This window comes from Pyxicephalus adspersus, chromosome 2 (assembly GCF_032062135.1).
Source record: "Pyxicephalus adspersus chromosome 2, UCB_Pads_2.0, whole genome shotgun sequence".
NCBI lineage: Eukaryota > Metazoa > Chordata > Amphibia > Anura > Pyxicephalidae > Pyxicephalus > Pyxicephalus adspersus.
The window spans coordinates 21,168,942-21,191,329 of record NC_092859.1 but is presented as its reverse complement, the minus strand read 5'-3'; the positions used below and the strand labels follow the sequence as shown (position 1 = coordinate 21,191,329).

The 22,388-nt window shown below is 39.5% G+C and overlaps 1 protein-coding gene across 14 annotated transcripts in view; it reads left to right on the top strand.

Annotated features, from left to right (window-relative positions):
- The first annotated feature begins 1,283 nt into the window (after positions 1 to 1,283).
- Positions 1,284 to 22,388, top strand: part of EPS8 (EGFR pathway substrate 8, signaling adaptor) — a 42,647-nt gene continuing 21,542 nt past the window's right edge. For 7 of the 14 annotated variants that reach the window (XR_011919303.1, XM_072399866.1, XM_072399865.1 and 4 more), the window contains exons 1-4: positions 5,674 to 5,821; positions 17,318 to 17,433; positions 17,912 to 17,983; positions 19,973 to 20,037. Coding sequence is in view for 13 of the 14 variants with exons in the window: in XM_072399866.1 (XP_072255967.1) it covers positions 17,919 to 17,983; positions 19,973 to 20,037 (130 nt within the window). In the remaining variant the exon portion in view is untranslated. Of the gene's footprint in view, positions 1,401 to 2,674; positions 2,704 to 2,736; positions 2,762 to 5,673; positions 5,822 to 7,112; positions 7,134 to 11,264; positions 11,343 to 11,431; positions 11,574 to 13,033; positions 13,059 to 17,317; positions 17,434 to 17,911; positions 17,984 to 19,972; positions 20,038 to 22,388 lie in introns of those variants that run through there. The other 7 variants (XM_072399861.1, XM_072399862.1, XM_072399856.1 and 4 more) reach the window with 7 other exon arrangements.

Sequence of the window (22,388 nt, the reverse complement as noted above, 5' to 3'; positions counted from 1 at the left end):
ATCTATTCCCCGACATAAATTAAAACCATCCCCCTCCCATTGGCGCCATCTGTTCCATGGTGCCGTAGTAGTGGTGCGGGTGGTGAGGAGGAGGGGGCGGTGATAACATTCTGTTAATAGAATCTTTCCATAACTTTTCCATTCACGTCTGTTGAAGATGGGTTTCCATGGTAACGCCATCAGTCCCAGCTCAAGATAACATATAGCAATAATTTGTGTACAAAACAGAAATAATTTGGCCCAAAATGGTACCAATTCCTGCTATAGCATGGTCACCAACCAAACTCTATGACTCCTGCAACCTATAGATCGTTCTGCTACCAGCTGACAGGCACAGGCCATACTTTACAATTCATGGGATTTGGTTGTTATGTGTTTGAAAAATTGTATGTTTCCGGAGGCAGAAAGATTCCAGCTTTGTTTTAATGACCACATTCTGTTTTATTAGATATGCATAGGAGTTCATTTATTCCCAGCAGCCCCAGGGGACTTCAAGGACAAGACTGCAAACACACAGGTAAATATGTTATATTCCAGAAAGAACATCCCCCTCCATTCCACAATTAACATCCCCCCTTTTAAAAGTCTCTCTCTCTCTCTCTCTATCTCTCTCTCTCTCTCTCTCTCTCTCTCTCTCTCTATATATATATATATATATATATACCTATAGAGAGACTTTCTCAACTTTTTTAACATGAATCTATAATTAATCTATAATTATTATACCCACAGCACACAGTACATAGGTGGTCAGTGGGAAGAATGCTTCTTACATTGCTGGCCAGTGGGAGAAATGTCACCCACCTTACAGATAGCTAAAAAGATCATTGGTGTCACTTAAACTGACCTGAGAGGGACAAATTGCTCAAGGAACTTCTAGCAACCTCTGGAGGAACCCTGAGTGAGAAACTCTAATATAAAGGAAGCCATGGTTTCTACTCAGGCTTGACTTCAAACTTGTCTGTCAGTGTTCATCTCCATTGCATAGGAGTAAGGGGGGAATAGTAGTTTACAGAAATAAGATAACATTTGTTTGATTTCAAATTACAGGAAGCGCAAGGATTTAATTACTGGCAAGATCAACAGGTATACATCTAAGGACTGGTAATCTGCAACTTTTTATTGATTTTTTTGGTTGATAAGTTTAGCTATTCTTTGACAATTCAAAAATGAGCTTTAAAGTCTATGTAAACCTAATAATTTACTATAAAGCATTCTCTTTCTTTTTCCATTGTGTTTTCATCACTAGGGATGAGCGAGAATGCCTCTGGTTTTCGCGAAAATTTCTTTGAACTTCAAATGGTTTCGTGAAATTTCGGCAAACCAATTTCAACAGGAGGAAATTTTAACTGGAGGATTCGCATGGAATTGTCCTGTTTGCGATCCATGGGGCACTAGAGGTAATTAACCTATGCAGTATAATATGCAGTATAATAATACACTGCAATGATGTTATTTACAAAAAAATGTTAGTTCTTTAAAACAAGCCTGACCTCTGTACCAGCAGATAATAATTCACTTTAAACAATTTTTATTTCAGGAGCTCTGCTCTGCTTTTCCTCCAGTAAGCTGACAACTCAGCTCTCCCCTCTGATCAGCAATTTGGCAGCCAGGCTCCCCATGCTCCATCTACTAGGCAGTAAGTTGGCAGCTCAGCTCTCCCTTTCTATCAGTTAGCAGCTCGACTCACCCTTCTCTACTCTTAAGGCAGCAAGTTGGCAGCAAGTTGCCAGCTCAGCTTTCCCCTTGTATGAGCAGTTCAGCTCCCCCTGCTCTTCCTCTTCAGCAAGGTGGCAGCTCAACTTCACATGACTTAGATGGCAGCCAGTTTCACATCATTCAGTTGGCAGCTCAGTTTCATATCACTCAGGTGGCAGCTCAGTTTCATATCACTCAGGTGGCAGCTCAGCTTCAAAAACTCAGGTGGCAGCTCAGCTCTCCCTGCTCTTCCCTTGAGCACTGGGTTGGCAACTGAGCTCCCCCTGCACTCTACTCCCAGCAGTTAACAAGCAAACCATTCCCCACTTCTGTCTCTGCTAGGAGTGGATTTGTAGCTCAGCTTCCCTTGCTCTTCCATCCCAGCAGTGAGTTACAAGCTCAGCGTGCCCTTGCTTCCCTATCTCAGCGGTGACCTGGCCTGGCCTTGTAATATTGAGTGTAAACAAAGAGCAGGTTCACATGAATAGGAGGAAGAGCAGAGTTATGAGATTCCAACCTCACCCATGGAAAGGCCATTTATTTGCACATGTGATTGGTTTGTTAACTAAACAAAATCTTGCTTTACCAAAACTTTAAATGACCCCTATACAGACCGAATTAGCTGACCATAGCACCAGTTAGGTTTGTTTTGTAAATCTGGTTTCAAGGAAGAATGCATCAGGCAACATATTCTGGCAGCTTGTGTTCTTCTGCAACATTGCACTCATCCATGGAGCAGTGTACTCAGCAGGTATTTACAAAGGATTTAATAAGATTCAAACAGCTTTCTTAAAATGCTACTCAACTGCAATATGGAGTTTCTGACCACAGATCCTAATGGGAATTCTGGTTGTAGCTTTAAACAAGCCTTAAGCAAGTTTTAGGAATGACAGTCGGGCTGTGGATGCAACTGACAGTCAGCGACAGGTTAAGTCCCTGTTTCTGGTGTCTCCACCCTCTGACTCCTGTCCTGCATTAATGATTAATGAGCGCTTTCAGGAACAGGTAAGAGGCAGCATCACTTTATGTACGCAGTGCTGAATACTAACAATCTTCTGGGTTGGTAAGTGGCCCTAGGCCCCCACCTGCCTCTATATTCACATGTGGCCTGAGCCTTGTTTAGTGTCACACCGTGTGTCATTGTGTAGTCATGTGTGTAGAGCTAAGGCTGGCTGTGTGTCAACATATGTAGAATGTCCTCTGCTGTGTGCCCATCCTAATCCTGACACTTGCGTAATACAGGGTAATAGTTTTCTGTACTGTGTCCTGCTATGCATGGTTGTTCTGATGTACCTTTTCTCTTCTACTTCCATCTTATTAAATCTGCTTGTCATAAGTATTCTGTGATGTTGTTCTCTTAGTGAAGCCTGCAGTTTGCTGTACATTATTAATTCACCAGAACCAGTGGGAGTCAGCGCTCTGTTCTTTTGGAACCTCCGTCTTTGATCCTTGCCTGTTTCTATTAGGGTGCTGTGTCCCTTTGCAACCCATACTCATCATTTTATTATTCATCTGGTTGGAGATTTCTAATAGAGGTGAAGTTGTGATCTCAGTGATCTCATTTTCTTTTTTTTTAATTGCCTGCCTGTGTCCTTTGCTCTAAAATGTGTTCTTTTTTGTCAGTAAGTGGCACCCTTCTAATAAAGAGACATTTTTTTTTTACCAAAGGCCCAGCTACAGGTATTCAGCTGTTTGATTTGTGTTGTCAGTGTTGTATCCAGTGACTGGACATTCCACCCTACAATCCCCACGATGGCTGGACATTCCTCACTACTTCAGAAATCATAATTTATTGTGTCTGCATTTGACAAGCTGCTTTTGAGATCTCATAGACTTATATAAGAAGAGAAGTTGTTCTGAATCTCCTCAGCACTGTACTTTAGCCAGAGGGAGGGGGTCATTGCTTGTTGTGCACCAACCCTGTCACACTGCTAGGTCATGTTCACTATTCAGTAATGATAGAATATTAAAAAACTAGTTATTCATTTAGCATGGTTCTTTAAAGATTGTGTAACTTAAGTTGGCATAAGTTGTAGATGGCTATGAAATGTCACAGTAAAACCTTCCACGTGGGATTGCATGGCACGAACCAGGGAAGTTGCCATCCCAAATTCTGTATCAGCCTCTGGCTTCATTTTAGACACCATCTAGTACTGCGGTCAAAAGACAACTGTCTGCTAAGTTCAAGGCCATATTCATCCCTGCACTTCAGATTGGTTGTTTTGGGGTAATGCAAAGTTTGTATGTCTTCTGGAGTTCTTGAAGTCTTTACAAGCCTGGCTTTCTATTGGTGTCCAGCTGTCCTAAACTTCTTAGATGCATTCATTACCTTTTGCCCTAAACCTTTTTCTGCTGGCTTTGGAAATAAACATCCATCCTGACAAATTTGGTATCTAGGATGACTGACAGCAATTCCATAAAATCCAACAGATAGAACCAATTTAGATTTAGGGCTGACTGCAGCATTCAGTCGAGGGTCCCAACCACTTTGGGAACCATTTTGCGCACACAGCCGATTGTGGTGTGTTTCCGGAAAGCAACAAGCCAATTTGAGCTTTTGATTTTACTCAATTATACTTAGTTTGGGAGGTTTCAGGGTGTTACCTTAGGGCATCATTGTATACAACCAATCCCTGATAGGGTAGGAGAACCAAAGGTACTATAGGGATGCAAAGGTAGGGCTTTTTTTGGTTGTGGTCTCATACAAAGTCTTCAATCACGTAATGGGCAAAAAGCAATAACCACTTTATTATATCATACTGTTGCTGGTAAGTATACAATTTATTTATTATTAGTTGTCTACGTGTGTGTGTGTGTATATAGAGATATACACACACGTAGATAACCAATAGGAGATGTGCTGGATTTGTTTCAGTGGAGAAGAGAATGATCCTCTTATCCAAATGCATTTCACATGAATGCTTCATCCGGGGATGTAGGGAGCCAACATCTTGTAGTTTAGGCAATAGAAGAAGTAGGATGCTCTTCGAGTGAATGATGTGGAAGGTTTCTTCCTTCCTCCTAGAGCTGCCATTCAAATGGAATTCTGGGTACCAGAGAAATTCAATTATTACTGTGCAGGTTTATGGGTTCTTGGCTCCCGATTTTTCTCCACTGACGGAAGAACCGCATTGCTACCATGCACAAACTCAAAGCAGCAGTTTGCTATGTGCCTAGGAGCAGCCAATGTGGTTTTCCACCACAAGCATACCAAAAAACGGGCATAATGGGAAAGACTGGTTGGTGTGGTAAAAAAAACAGAAGTCTGCTGTCCTCTTGATCTACAATGTATATAAAACATGCAGAGCAGCAAAGGACATCTGAGGACAGTGTAAGACTCTAAAGTTACAGACAGATATTCCTCTATGCCTAGATATCTCAAAAAAACATCAGGGGTAACAGTCCAAATCTCATACAGAACTGGTGGTCAGCTTCTCCCATGAGGACAAACGATTGGCAAGTTAATTTTTTTCAATGACTATTCCCCCCCCCGATATGTTTGCCTCTTTTCCCACCCATCCTGCTTTCTGGATGTGCATGCCTTTAGAGTTACCTGTGCAGGGACACTGACCAAGATATACAAATCTAAAAATCCATTGAAAAATCTGAATATAACTTACATCTAACCTCTATAGCTTTCTTGACGTGCCAAGAAAATTTAAAACCCAGTGGGTAAAGGTATAATGTGAAGTGTGGAACTGTAATATTTTTATGAAACGTCTGCTTTCCACTAAATTTTTTCATATATTAGCAAATTCTTCTTATATTGGCATGTGTGTGTAATGAGATTTTATTGAGGCTTTTGAGACATTTTTTGAATTGTTTAGTTAGTAATTATATTTAGTTACTATTGGGTTGTCTCTCTTTCCATTTGCTAGGGATGGGTACAAAGTCTTTCTGAATAGCTATATGTACTCATAATCTCATGACTTAAAATGTTCCACTTGGTTTATTTAGTGTTCTACATTTATCTAGGTGTGTTTGCAGTCATAAATGGCTCAGTGAAACTTGTCCACTCCCATGTAGACTCTATTCTCTTCAGATGATTACATTCTGTATACACAGATATACAACAATCTCTTGGTGGAATTCCTTCAACCGTTGTACAGCCGACAGGTTAAGTGTATGTTCTCTTTTACATATTTTTTATGCTGTTACATGTTGTGAATGAACTGTGTTTTGTGGTATGCATGTGGTATTTGGAGAAGTTAGTCCTTGATCTGATATATTTACCTAAAATGGCCTATCTAGGAGAAAGGGAGAAAGGGATTTCTGGTACCTTCTGTGCACCCTGCCGTATTCCATCTGCTTATCCTGTCAACCTATCTAGGGTAGTGTAAAGATTTCTGCTTCCTTTTTTGCTCCCTTCTATACACCATCTGGTTATTGTATGTTATGGATCCATCTACTGCAGTAGGAGGTTTTCTGATTCCTTATCTGCACCTTGCCTTAAATCCACATGACAGGATAACCAGACAAGCTACGGAATCTGAATAAGGAATCGGAAAGACTTTTACCTTGCTGAATGGGGCCACAGGACAGGAACTAGACTATTTAGGAAAATAGATGCATCTACTGTATGCTATTTGGGTATCCTGGCATATGGACCAATCTGGGAAATCTTTGCACTCCAGCGTAGTCTGGTTATCCTTTCTTTGGGCCTATAATTATTATTATTGTTACTACACAGTATTAATATAGCATTGACATATTAAGCAGCGCTGTACAAAAACCATAGTCATGTCACTAACTGTCCCTCAAAGGGGCTCACAATCTACTGTCCCTGCCATAGTCATATGTCTTTAATACAGTCTAAGGTCATTCTTAGGCGGAAGCCAATTAACCTACCTGCATGTTTTTAAAATGTGGGAGGAAACTGGAGGACCTGGGGGAGAGCCTGCAAACTCCATGCAGATAGTGTCCTGGCTGAGATTGGAACCTAGGACCTAGCGCTGCAAAGGCCAGAGTGCTAACCACTGAGCTACCACGCTGCCCTTCTATGTGAAGTGACCGCTGCATTTGCAGTTTAGTAGATGCTTCTACCTTTTATGTTTCCTTGCAGGCTGTTGTAAGGACATGATCTCTGTATGTACATGCTTTTATTGTATACCTGGTGCCGAATGCTTTCTGTATTGTGTTTAGAGGATAAGCTCCACCTGTATATGCAAATATTTTTTATAGTGTATATAGTACGGAGAAAATCTCTGGACATGCACGTCTAGCTCAATTTAATGATGATCTGCTGGCTATTTTTATCTACCAGGTGATTTATAGGCTATGTAGTGCTGAAACACCCGAAGTCATAAATACCTTGGTTACTCTTCTACTAATCCACGTCATAAAATTGTTGCTTTATCTTTGAACATTGTATTACAGTCAGTTAGTTGTAATCAAAGTCTCCACGTTTGCGGTTTCAGCCTGGTGGTCAGTGGTGGGTAAGTTCTTATTGTTTGTTGTATAAACTAGCAGAAAAGATTGTTAGGATTGGTATCGATGTTTGTAAAGGTTAACCATCAGGGAAATATTACTGTATCTGTGCTTTTTGCTGTGCAATGTTGGGCTCTTCTGGATGAATATGTTTAAAGTAAACAGAGGTCAGATCTTTAAATCTCCTTGCTGCTGAGAAGTTGGAACTAGTTGTAGAAAATCCCATCCTAAGCATTGATTTTATATCTGCTGACATGAACAAATGGTTAAATTGGTTGAAAAGGTTCAATTGGTAATGTAGCCATAGCTGAAGTGCTTTTATTGGTGAGACATTTTGTGAGCTGATGTGGATTTATATTGTGGTTTTCCTGGTTCTGTTCCATATTTGGAATAATACCATAAATATTGTAATGATCTTTGCCCGATTCAGCTAGTAATAGGGAGACTGGGGACAACCTAATTTACTCATGAATTCCCCCAAAAAATACAGCACCTTGGATTTCAAATAACTAATTTTACATTTTACACTCATCCCAATGAATCCAGCAAAAATCTGTTAATGCAAAAATCTCAATTTCCTAAATCTCAATATATGTGTTTTTCCCTGTAGGGAAAAAAATCTAAATGGACCATTGGGGAGAGATGTGGATTTGTTCAATAAGTATCTGTGTAGTGTCCTATAGATAGCAAAAGATATTCATTCAGACATAAGTGGACTGATTGTTTTTGCAGGACTGTGCCCCTTCTTTATACCCCATTGATTACAGGTTCAATTCTGTTCCTTTTAATTCTTGTGGACTCGCACTAGGGCCAGTACACAAACTACTTTTGTAGACTCCTTTGGATGCCATCAGAGGACAGCCTACCTTGCACTCCTATTGCCTCTCATTCCAATGGTGACCTTCTTCGTCTCTCTTATATTGCCTGCCTCTCTCTTCTTTTTTGTCATTCCTCTCCCTCTTATGACCTCTCCTCTTCTTTCTCAATACACCGCCATCTAAGCTCAGCTTCTTCACATGGTGCCAGTCAAGGCCATTCTCCTTCCTAAAGCACTAGCCAAGACTGACTATCATCTTTTCTTACCCCTCTGCCCCACATTCCATATCAATTATTCAAGCCTGGCTTACAGCAGCCTCCAAAGCAGGCTATCCTCCTTGCCATTGTATCATCTAAGGCTATCTGCTCTCCTCCATTGGGGAGGTAAATATCGCTCCTACTGTGTTATTATTAAGATTATTAATAACTTACTGTGTAAGTTATTAAGAAATTTCCTCCTGAAGTGTCTTGCTGTGATTTCTCCTATGAACACTCTAAATCACTATTGTGTTCTATGTACATAGATAGACGGACTGATTCACCCTCTCAGAAGTTTTTGGTTTCAGAAAAAGACATAAGTTAATTTGATTTGATTTTCCTCAGCAAAGCAGTGATGGGGCAGATGTTTTTCCGTTAAAAATTGAGAGAATTAACTTACACTTTTTACTTTAATATGACAACTCTAAATTATAACCCTTTTTTTTTCTTTTCCACATATTTTGTAAATTAGAGGTGATCTGTGTATAGTCTGACAGTAATATACATACATACACAAAAGAATGTATGTATGTATCTGGAGGTTCCAGCTACGCCATAAAAACAAAACCTTGAACTCTGTGTATGGTGATTGAAAAGCCCAAGTGAGGTGATCAGTACACGAATGGAAAGGGCAGAGAAAGCAGCTGATTATCTGCCAGGAACAGGTCATCCACCATAAATGAGTGATTGTGCAAAGGAAACCACGCTGTAGGCTTCCTTGATCGATTCGTTGAAATAATTCATTTGCGATCATCTCCTGCACACAATCCACAGTGTGTACAGGTGTTTATATGTGGTTAAAAGGTCGTTTATTGATCCCGGCATGCCCTATCTGTCCCCCCCTTCACACACACACACACACAAAACAGAACAAGCTACTCAGCAGAAGGTCTCTACAGTCATTTTTCTTAAACTGCCACCCGAAACTTATCTTAAACCATTGTTTTGGGTGACATTAATCATGTGTACTTGGCTTAGGGAAGTCACCAACAGGGAGACTGAAGGATGCTTCACAGTTTGTACAGTGCCAAAAAAATGCCACTGTTTAAATTTACTTGATGTTACCTGTAGTGTGTCAGACAGAGCAATTCAGGAGACTCTGAAATCAGCTGGAAGAAGGTTCTATGGTTTCATTTAGAATTCAATACAGAACATAATCAACAAATTTCCTAAACACTTAAGTTAGATATGTTTATCTACAGTTAGTTACATATTTACAGAGTTAGTCAAGTTGAAAAAACACATACCGAGTCCACAAAAAGTCTATCGAGTTTAACTATTAGGGAAAAACATACTAAAAAAACTGCATAATATAGTGAGAACAAAATATATTTACAATTGATACATACATGTTATTAGTGTTTTTTTTTTTTTTTTACATGCATTGGCACATGGGAAATGTATGCTGCTTTAAGCTAGGTACACACAATAATTATTGTTAGAAAACAAATGATTACGACCGATCAACAATTATGCACGATTATATATGAACGATCGTATTGTGCACAATTCTGTACATGCTGTAGCGATACGATCGTTGAAATATAATCCACCAATAGTGTACACAAGCTAGATCCAATCATTTGAATGATGCAGGGAGTGACATGTAAAGGAGAAAGTGTATTTCAGAAATATGCACTGAACGAAGTGGTTCCACTTTGCAATGTTTGACTTAGGCTAAAAGTTAGGCATGCCATCTGCATCATGAAGCATGGTAGTGATATTCTCATACTGTGGGGATGCTTCCATGAAGTAAGCCATTAGACTTGGGAGGGTAGCTGGTAGAATATGTACACCGCAATGTAGCAATTCCTGGAGGAAAACCTGATGTATTCTGCAAAGAAACATAACCATAGGGAAATTATATATCTTCCGATAGTACAATGACCCCAAGAAAGAATTCTTCACATGAACTATTATTGATTATTAAACAGGATTTATATAGCGCCAACATATTACGCAGCGATAAGAGCATGTACAAGGAGTTTGGTGGTCTCAGGGGACAGGTAGGGGCGGATTTTTGAGATGTTGCGTAGGTGAAAGTGACAGGACCTGGAAATGTTCTGAATATGGGGGGTGAATGAGAGGGCCGAATGGTTTAGGAACTACATTGAAGCCTCCAGAATAGCCAACTCAAGGTCCAGATCTCAATCCAAATGAGAAATAGTGACTGGATTTGAAAATGCGTGGATCTGTTCAATGCTTTTTTCAATACTATGGGTCTGATTTATTAAAGTTCTTCAAGACTGGGGAAGAATGACTATCATGGGAGACCCAGGGTGATCAGAACACGTGGAATGAATCAGGTCTGGGATTAAAAACAAATGAAGGAAAATGATTTTTAATCATTTCCAGATTTGCTTGATCACCCAGGTTCTTCCATGATAGTATATCTTCTCCAGCCTTGGCAAGCTATAATAAATTAAACTCATGTGTGACAAAGCAATGAAGAATGCCGGAAAATTGTCCAGATGTCCAAACCATATACACTATATCTGAGCAGGCTGCAATTGGTGCCAAGAGTCCATCTACCATATACTGACATGAAGAGGGTGCCTGTTTTTGTATTTTCTTTTAATGTTTTTAATTTAAATTACTGTTTTATTTATGTTAGGGTCTCATTCACATCTCTGCACTTAAGGAATGCAGGTGCGTAGTGGTTTCCTTTATAAAACATCCTACACGACCAATTTACAGTCCTAATGCATTGACAGTCCATTCAAAGGAATTTACTGCTCTAACACAACACACAATAACGCACAACAGAACATGTGTTAACTATTTAAGGACCAGCTTGTATGAATGGGCCCTGAAGAGTAAATGTCCCTAAAAAGAAAAGCAAAATTACAATTCAGAGATTCAATGCTTCATGAAAGAAAACCTCCAAGGAGGATGAATATGTCATTGTTGGATCCTTAGAGATTGTATAGCAGGCACAAGTGATAACATTTTATGTAGGACCTGGTGTCAGAGATATTGTTGTATCAGCACACGTTGCTGGTGATGGGAATTAGCATCCATCTTTGTTTGGGAAGGTTTCTATGGTGACTAATAAGCTGTCAGGCGGCTACACAATGGTTGCCGTTTAGCTGCTGAACACAAGTTGTCTTTAGTGTTGGAGGGCTGTGAGACCCGGATGGCAGGTACAGTGTGTGATATGGAAAGCGGAGGGGAGATTTGAATGATTTGCAAATAAGCCCAGTGTGCTGTGAATCCAGCCTTGTGTGAGATCAGAGTCCTGCTATATTACTGAGCTTATAATCCACAGACCTGCTCCTCTGTGCCATCCTGTGTATTACACCACAGCGCCATTCTGGGCTCATCAGTATTTGGGGTGTTGTGGCACAGATGAATGTGATGGCTCCAATATTAGGGTAAGGAGGGATTTTTGTTTTTTTTTTTGCAGCTGTTTGATAGGTTAGTGTGTTGTGATTTTGGGAGGGAAGGACAACAGTGTGAATGTGTAATAATGGGGGCAGTGGGCAGCAGTGTAAGTGAGTATATTGGGGCTTAGTGGTATTTGTGTGTTGTAGGGGTAGAGGAGTGTGTTTTAAATGGGGAGGGCAACAATTTTGGTGTTTTACATGGGTGGGTGGCAGTGCTGTAGTTGTCTTATTAAGGGTGAAAGCAGGTGTCTAAGTGTTATATGTGGAGGGTGTTATAGTGTGTATGTTTTATAGAGGGGGGGGGCAATGGTGTGGGTAGGTTTATGGGGTGAAAGAGCAGTGAAGGAGTTATATACGGGGTTGACAGTGGTGTAGATATGATATATTGGGGGGTAGTGTTGGTGTTTTAAGCAGAAACAGGGGTGTGGGTGTGCTCATATGGGGGAGATAGTGGTTTAGGTGTGTTTACATGGTGGGGGCAGTGGCATGGGTGTGGTATATGGGGGGGCAGTTGCGGGAGTGTGTTATATAGGAGGGATAGCAGCAGTGTGAGTATTTTAAATGATGGGGGGTATTATTGTAAATTTGTGAATTGGTTTGTGTGTTGTAGGGGCAGCTGCAGTGTGTTGGGACTGTGGTGTGTGTTATATGAAGGGACATTGTGCACATTTATTATGGAAGGGGGCTGTGTGTGTGTGTGTGTTTGTTATAGATAGGGGAGGGGGGGGGGCAGTGTGTTCCTCAAAAGCCTGCAGGTTCAGGTGAATTCGTGCTATTCACAATCATTGTAAAGTCTGCACATACATCCTAATGGCGTCTGGAGAATTGTTTTGGGTTTGTGAATAGAATGAGACTCTCTTATTATTGTAGGGAATGTACAGATCTTCTGTAGGAGCTGTCTACAAAGTAAATAACGCCATCAGCAATGGAACAAATCTCTATTGTTCTGCTTTGTATTACAACGGATTAACTATGTGCTGCTGTGGGGTGGGGGGTCATTATGTTACATATGCCAGAATAGGGGAGTTGTATGCTGTATATGTTTCCTGTACTGCACGGTATGATCTGTGTGTGATCATTATTTTACATATCCCCTCATTAGAGGATTTTGTTGTATTTTGCCATTTCTCCTCCTTAATGTATCCCATGGCATGATCTGCGTAGGGGTCATTCTTTGACATATCCAAGAATTATGGAACAGTATGTTGTACATCATAGATGTGTCTCCTGTTCTGTGTGTTGCATTGCATGACATGGCCCATTATTATGTTGCATGCAGCTCAACCCTGTGAGTGTAATCTGTACCAGCGGTGCCAATATGAGGAGGGTAGACTTTGCCATCTCTTCTTGTATCCAGGACAACCAAGTCTGTGCAGTGTGTGGGATGGCAGTATGCATTCTGCACCAAAATCACTGTGAGCTACAGTCAGTCTTTCACATCCAGAAATCTCTATTATTACAAGATGCGGAGATGTAAGGCTCTCTGTGTTTTTTTTGTAAATGTTTAGTATGTAAGTTTGTGTTTAGTATTTATTATTCATTTCATATGAAATCATAGAGTGTCTGTGGAGGTGAGATGTCTGACAGATTTTCAGTACAGGGAATAAAGTTTCCAATAGACTGTGTCCTATGGCTGGATTGTGTTGCCATTGCTTACATTTGAGGGCACAAGTGGACACTGCCAACCAAAGCTGCTCGGGCGAATAACCGTATTATGGTTTACAAAACCTTATCCAATCACTCTGGTTTCCCTGGATAAATTGGTGCCATTAGTGTCTTTGGTGTGTTCTCTAGATTCTCTGTTCATACATCATGTAATGATCTTTGTTTAGCTACGGACAGATAAACCTGCAGACCCACAATTTCCAATGTTGGGCTGTGGTCTCTGTACTGTGGAGGGGCCCTAAACAAGCACATTATTCGAAAGTTATCTGCTGGAGTCGTTATTAGGAATATTGCACAATGTAAATGTCAAGTAACCCTAGCATGTACACCTATGTTCCCCTGAAAAGCTTCAATGCTACCTGCACTTACACTGGCCTTCATAGTGGAAAGCATTAGGAGAATACATAGTGCAATGGAAGATGTAAAAGGAGGATACACTTAGATGAGTGTTTTGGACAATGTAAAAATAGGATACATTTGGATGAGTAATCTAATACGAGGCTGTGGATTTTAATACATTTAACTGCTGGTTTGTATTCCTGTCGTCCTGTCCGCTCTGTCCATCAAGTTCCAGTTCTTTCATCTCTGCCTGTCAGAGGTTCCTCCCTGGCATTAGCACCTCTTTTAGTGCATTTCTGTTTGCCTGTTGTTTTTAACCTTTTTTGAAAAATGAAAGTTTCAAGCTGTGTTTCAATGTGGAAAATATTGTCAGGGGTGTGTTTCTTTTGTATTTGAATAGATTTATAAAGGTTGGTAGGTCTCGTGTATTAATCTTGTTGTTTCTAAGTGGGTGGATCTTGTCCTTCAGATATTTCCAGAAGCATGGCTGGTTTTGCCTATTAATCTAGATGTTTATGGGTGGGTGTTGTTCTTGTAACTAGATATTGTGAGGTCTTGTATTTATCTGATCATGTCTTGTTGGTGGTTTTAGGACTTCTGTATTTTAAAAAAAATTCTGAGTTGGAGAGCTTCTTGTAATATCTTATATATGGTTGGTATATGTTCTCCTGTATGAACATCATATTTTAGCTGGGTGATTGGCACCCATACATGGCATTACCAAAACTATACCTGCCCTGAGAGAGATATAGCGCTTATCATCTTGAATAAAATTATATCTTTGTAGTTGAAATGATGATAATCTGACCACTGTGCTTTCCAAATCACTCACCTGGAATGAATACGCTGATCAGATGTTCTGACCCTGCTTATCTGCATACTTGTTCCAGGTGAGTCACTCAAGCATTCTAATTAGAGGATCAGAATTACAGCCAGGTAACTTTTATTTTCAGAAGAAGGTTGGCACTGGCTGCTCCAATAGATCTCTCGCAGCAGGTGTTACTTAAGAAGCTTTAGATAATTTGTGTTCGTCCAGCAGCTGACTTGGCAGCAGCTAGATCTAAAACACCTTCACTTGAACTCTGAAATCTTCTTAATACCACGTTCGAGAGACTAGCAAGTATCCTCCTTTAGAATTCCATTACATGTTACCCTGTGAGATTACAAAGATCACATGTTGATTAGTGTAGGGGACAGATGGGAAAAATGTGGAAATAATTGAATAGACGTGTCGTGTTTTGTGTCCTCCCAATCCTGAGGTCTGATTTGGTTCCGGGGACTGTGTGGAGGTGAGGATGACCAATATCATTCACTTTCATTGCTGGCAGCAATGACACAAACCACACACACACCATTTTGTCTCTCAAGATCAGTGTGTACTTTAAAGCAATCAAAAAAAATAATTTATTAATATTCTTTAAGTACAAATACACATTCCCAAAATTGCTGATCGTATGTAGTAATGATGAGTCAGGTGTTTTGTGCATTAACAGGTGTCTTCCGTAAAAGAGATATTTCTTTTAATACAACACATCAATACCCATGGAGACAACTAGAAGAAAATAGGGATGGTTCATTTTACATAGACGAAGAGATAAAAAGGGACTGTCAGCTCTATCTGAGAAAACCTTGGGGGGGGGAAGATGGAATGTCTTTCCTACGTGGGAACGGCTGAGGAGGAGAGACTCTTTCCTACTTTGGGACAGAAAGAGACTCTCTCCTACATAGAAGCAGCTGTTTGCCCTGCTGATATTGATATACAGTGTGAGATTAACATGGGAGAAACCTCATCCCCTCCCCATTTTCCTTCTGGCCCAAAGGTTCTGTCCTCTGTCTGTGTGTGTAAAAAGGTTGGGTTTAACAATTTTGACGGAGTATTCCAAGATCATTTTTGATTCAGGTCTTTAAAATTGGACACCATTTTCTAATTGAGGTTTTTTTATAATAATCTATACAGTAGAATTTGGACCTCCTTCCTAATGCTGGTGATCTTTCTCATGTTGCTCCCCAAAATTCTTTTCCCTTTCTAAGCTGTCTAGGCACACTGTTTGCCTAATTTACATTACATTATTTAAACGTGTGAATTTCTAAATCCTTTTTTTTCCTTTAGTTTGTTTAAAACTAAGGACTAGGTTTAGCCCTGGGATCAAATGACCCTGAACAGCTTTTGGCTCAGTCACTTGCACCTCAGCACTGTTTTCTAAAGCAGCAGTTCACAGGTATGAGGAAGCAGTAACCACACCACAGCCTCCCAGCCCATCTGAAAATTGCCTGATTGTTGTATTCAAAAGGAGAGTACTCCTTCAACCCTAAATTATACTTTCTACATTTGGAAGCATTGAATTGCAGTCTCCACTGCTTTGACCAATCTTTCAACAATTATTAATCATGTTACAAAGGCTATGAATAACCAAAAAAAAGACATGATACAAAGCCTTGTAGTACTGCACTAGCGTGTAATTTTATTTCAACCACACTTTCAGAAGGACTTTAAGTCAACTTTATATAAAGGGGTTAAGTCAATTTTGTACAACTTTTTGCTGTGACAATATCATAAAACTTTATATTTGACATGATTCTGTTATATATAAAACAATAATAAGTTGTGTGTGTGTGTGTGTGTGGGGTGTCTCCCTCAATATTAAAACCAGATCATTACATAGGCATGGGAACTTCCTGTAGAAGAAATAGGGGACAGCAACTTATTTTAGCCCCCCTCGCCCCTTCCAAGCTTTAAAAGGTCCTCTGGAACCTGACTTCTGGAAGTGTGAAGCCCCTACTGGCATGGTCCATCGGTGGGATGGTAGGGGGAGTTAAACAATACAACAAACAGTACAGGACTCTCTATGACTCCCATTATGCAGGGGAAGACAGCTAGTGCAGAATGCATCCTAACGAGATCTCATCTTTGGACATCATTGAACCCTGCAAAGGCAAATATTAGTTTTAAAAAAAAATAATACAGATACTTTTTTTCCCTGCTAAATCGTGTGTATAAACATGACATATTTCTGACATCTTACAACCATGTTATGAATGTAACATTTATTTACATTGTATTCCTTGAAGCTACAACTATATTTATCCTATTGCAACATAATAGGTTTTCCTGCAGTGAAGTTTGTAATTGGAAAAGAGTCACAGTTAAAGAAATATTTGTGAATGACTTGAGATAAAAACCTATAGTATCTGCAGGCATTGTGATGCTAGGAAGTGAGGTTCTGATACTAATTGAGCCCAATATTTGCTATTTAAATGTTTGTTGACCACGATGCCTAAAAATAAATATTCTCTTCACCTTATAGATGATCCTATAGGAGCCCCTAAACCCCTTGGCCATTTTGTCCACCCCTAGTTACTAGTAGTAGCATTAGCACAAGAAGGCAATAAGGTACATACTGTCACAGGGGCTGGGTTAGCGGTCCATCACACCAAGAAATGCCTCTATAATGGCACGTGGTCCTGGTGAATTTGTGTTTTGCAGGAAAAAGAATAAAACCTGCTGGATGGGTTAGACAAGGGTGGAAGGGGCGGTAGGTGATATTTTTTTCATGTCATTAATATACAACCACATTGATGATGTTTGGTCACCTTCTGTCTATTTTTAAATACTCCTGTAAGACTTGTATCTCCTCTATGTAGATTTGCTTTTTTTCCTTACTTCTTTAAAATACTTGCTTATCTTTATAGTGAACCATTCCTGGTTTTGTCTTCTTTTTATATCACAGAACCCCTGTAAGTGGCAACACATCTGCTGACTGATGTTAAAGGGGAAGACATGGAAGCCATGAGACTGTCCTGACGCAGGGAAAAAATACTTCTTCCATCATTTTGGATCATCAGAGTACGTGTGCGCCTTTAAAATCAGCCTATATCTGCACAATCCCTATCTTTATCAGTATAGCTTCTAATGCTGAAGCACCCTCCTCTCCCTGCGTCTCTAACATTTCAGGTTTTGTTACATGACACATTGCACAATGACCCTGATTTCTCTGCATGGTACTGGGACACTTGTAGCTTTTGGCTGTACGCTTAATAATAACCGGGCTGGTAAAAGGAAACACGTCTTCCTTCCTGTTCTCAGGAGCTTTGCACTCCACCTAAGAATATAATGTAGAGCAACTACACGGTTCTGCACATTCCTGACATATCTGTGGGTACATGTGTTGAGATCATTGACCTAAACATATAGCTTGAGGTCATGCAAATAACAGATCTAGAGAAGTGTACCTATACTGCATCCAAAACACTAGGTCACAAATAATGCTGTCTACATGTAGCAGTGGGTCACAGAATGTAACCCAGGATTTGTCTTGTTGTAGATAATACATGATGAATGGTCATCTATCCAATTATTATCGTGGGGGCTTCGGGAATCAATCTCCAGATTTCAGGTAACCTGCTTTGTTTGTTTATTGCTTGACTTTTGAAACCATTAGATAATTGTCTCTTTACAGTGTTACACTGGGGCACCGACATATTACGCAGTACTTTACAAGGTCATGTCACTAGCTGTCTTTCAGAGGGGCTCACAATCTACAGGTAGTGCCCGGGTTAAGGACAGACGACTCCTAGATACGAACGGGCTTCCCTGCTTATTAGTGTGCAGGACAGAGGCCTGATAGCGGCAGGGGGTGGTTTGCATGACTTACAGAAAAAATCTTTTGCTAAACACAGCTGGGTTTGTGCATAATCTTATAAGCTGATCTGTAAGATCTTTTAACTCTTTAATGAGCAAGACAAACTCTGTAGCTGTTTGTTTTTGCATATCAAATCACAGCTTGCTCCATAAGTTAATGAATGTCTAGACTCCATAAAGGTTTTTTTTTTTTTTTTTTTTTTTTTGCATGTTTGTGATTAACTCATAGTGAGGATTTTATACAGTAACTGACACCACACACTGCATAATAATATGTTGAGAAAAACATCTGTCCTAATTGCATTTATTAACATAATGTACCTGTTCCAACTTACATACAGTATCAACCTTAAGAACAAGGGGACTACCTGTAATGTCCCTACCACAGTCTAAGGTCAATTTTTTAGAGGAAGTCATTCAAAAACAATTATGTATGGCATTTTATTGAGATTTTTAAGGCCAAAAAAAGCATTTGTATCTGTACAAAATTCTCAATACTTTTAAAAAAGTTTTAAACTTTATTACGTATGCCTAAAAACACACTAAAACTTTCACACCTAAAATACATGCAAACCAAGGATATTCCTGTAGGGGTTCCCCCTGAAAATATGGGGTACACCCACAATACTTCTACGCGTTTCATGGTCTAAGCGTTTCATGGTCTAATGCTGCTTCTTCAGGAAACAATACAGGTATATCTGGGATCAAAATTAAAAACACATAATTCTATAGTCAGAAAGCATAATCATATATAATGTGAGAAAAACTTTTTTTACTGATTATCTGAATGCAGGTGAACCTGTTACTTGCAGCATGTTAACCCCACTCTATAGAGGGGTAGTAGGTGGGGACAGCAATACTATTCCATAAATGTCATATTTGTTGCCAAAGATCTAGACATATGTCTAGCCCCTGCAGGAATATCCTTGGTTTGCATGTATTTTAGGTGCGAAAGTTTTAATGTTGTGTTTTTAAGCATAAGTATTCAGAATTGTGTACGGATACAAATTCTTTTTTGGCTTTAAAAATCCCATTAAAATGCCATACATAATTGTTTTTGAAATGATATAAATGTGGGGATGTGGCCTTGAAATAATCAATAGGCCAAATACTTCTTTATAAATTTTAGAGGAAGCCAGTCATCTGAACCGCATATTTTTGGGATGTGGGAGGAAACCAGAGTGCCCGGAGGAAACTTGCGCAAATACGGGGAGAACATACAAATCCCTTGCAGAGTGTTCTGGCTGAGCTTCAAACCTGGGACCTGGCACTGCAAAGGCCAGAGTGCAATCCACTGATTCAACCGTGTTGCCCTAATTTCCATATTTTGGTGTCACTCTGCATCTAGACTACTACCTCATATCCTTGTGTCACTCTGCTTTCACTGTATAGACTATCTTTCTATACTATTGTATCACCCTAACTTATTCCTTTAGATTGCTCATGTTGGGCCCATTTTATAGATTTATACCCCATATTCTGGTGTCCTCCTGCATTGATCCTATAGACTGTCATTCTGTTTAAACCCTATATGCAGATTTTGGTGTCACTCTGTAGTAACCCTATGAACTGTCACCCCATATTCCCAGTCTAGTGCACACACTATGGACTGTTTTTCAAGTTTTCACTTTTGCACTCTCCCAATAGACTCCTTTCCCATACTCCATTGTCACCTTTCGCTTACCCTTGTACTTACTCTATAGACTATAGTCATCCTTTCTTTTTTCTTTTATTTTTCTTACAGTAATTTTGATGGGACATCAGTAAAGTCAGAGAAAACCGCAAGAACAAATGCAAAGAGTCTTTATGGTAAGGTATTGCTTCGGTAGTAATTCCTATTTTCTTTTATAATTCAGCTGCTCTTTAACTTCAGTAGTGTTAAAGAACATTATTAGTTATAAAGGTCTAAACACTCTGCTGAATGATGGTCAGTACATACAAATGCTCCTCTCATCCCTTACAAGGAGGTTTGCAAGATTTAGTCACTTTACTCAGGGTTCCCTAGAAGTCTGTATGTCTATCCGTCAACATCAAATGTTTAAAATCTAGTGTATTATGAGGCATAATTGCAATAAATCCTCCATGTCCAGTAACTGGCACCACGTTATTTGGAGATCATTTTTAATTTTCTTAGTTTGGAGACCTTCCTCAAATTGTTCTATTTTACCGGCTAAGACAATATTTTCTATTTATTATGATTTTTTATTTTATGGCTTCCTTAATAGGAGGGGATGGAATTTATTTTTTCCGATCTTCATCCAAACAAAAGAAGAAAGGTAGAATATTCGGCGTTGCCTGCAGTGTGTAAACTCTGACAGTATCTGTGTGTTAAATGGCAAAGATGCAGCTGGTTGTGGATCTGAAATTTTATATTGTTGCAAGAGGCCTATAAGTTCTATAAGGAGAAGTCTGAGGGGTTATTACTCAGTCTAATATATCATGATTAGGTGCGGTGGAGGGGTTATCACTCTGCATGGTATAAAAATGACATAGAGGTGGTATAATTGCAGCAGATGTAATAAAACGATAGGGTTGTATTACCCTCAATGTAATTTCTGGAAGAGGAATTGCTTTTATTTTTCTGGGATTATTAACCTATTGTGACATTGTAGAAGGTATTATTTTAGAATTGATATTGAATTGAATTTATATTGACATTAAGGGGTTGTACTTGAGGTATATAATGACCCTAGTGATATAATGACCCTAGTGGCTAATAATATTTATATGTGGTCATTGAGGAGGGGGTTATGCTGGAGGTAACCTGCTTGGCCATATTGATTTATATCCTTGGTGTGAGTAGACTGGGGTTTGAAGAGGGTGTTCTCTTTTCTTGCATGTGTCTGAAATGGGATTGCTGTATGGTTAATGCTATCTTTTGTCAAACCCAACCCTTAGAATAGGGACTTAAGCTGGGTGTCTTCCAATGGGTGGTGCTTTACTTCTCTGGGTTCTCAAAGTTGTACAGTTGATAAATGGCGTAACAAGTAATTAGGTGTCAGCTAGACACTTATGGACCTTCCTGGTTATTACCTGCCTCCTATAGTTACTTTAAAATATGCCATTCTAGAAATACATGACTTTCATCCTGAAAGATTGAGGCTTCAGGATGGAGTATGTAACACATATTCATGTCCCTTTGCATCTCCAAACCCTCTAAAATGTATTGATCTAAGCAGTAGGGACTCACAGTGGAACATCATATTTCCCGCCTGCCATCACGTAAAGTATCGGCAAAGAGGTCATTGCAAAACTTACACTGGATGTAGCTAATGGAATCTGAAGCAAAAAATCTGTTTCATCAGAAACACAGTGAGCTGTATAAATTGAACACCAATAATGCTATTTGAGAGTTTTTCACGTTTGCCTTTTAGGACTGCAATTTGCAGTCTGATACTAGCTTAGACTCTGCTTGCTGAGTAACCACAGAGTCTGGAATAGTGTACGCAGATTGGCAAGCTATCTAAAATGTTTTGAGAAGCTGGACAAAAGCTTACATTCTATTGCAATTTGGAAGTGCTGTACCGTTGGCCAAGACATGCATATTAGTTTTTTTTCTCTGTATTTTATTATGTGGCCGGAAAGCTAACATTTTAGTTTTGAAATGTGTGTTTTTTGCACCTCAACACCTAGTGAGAAAGTTAAGGTGCACCAACCATATTTAAAGACTCACAAATGCAAATCTCACTCCAAGTTTTATACAAATCCATTGCTTTCCAGTTCTGCCTTAGTGTATACCATGTGTAAAAAAATACCTACAAGTGTTTAATCACTTCCAGCTTCTTAAACTCCAGCACCCCATTTTTATAGATATTTAGCTGTACATATTTGCTAAAATATAAAGGCGCATGTAGGAATTGTATTTGTCTGCCAGTAGGATTGGTCCATTGCATTATGTTTGTTTTATAAGTAGTGTAATCTTCTTGAGTCTTACTATTTGTTAGGTGGGCTTAGGCTGGGACACTCTCCATCTATGATTGATTTTAAAATCACTTTTGTGACTTTTGCATGTTTGTTTGCTGCATGTCTGATTCATCTTGATGTGTTTTACAGGGTGTGCTTCTGTCATGTGGGTTATGCAAAGGGGGACTTTTATTGGTTCTGATGCTCAGCAAGGTTTTGCTAAACAGAAGCAGTCAGACAGTTTATGTGACAGATTT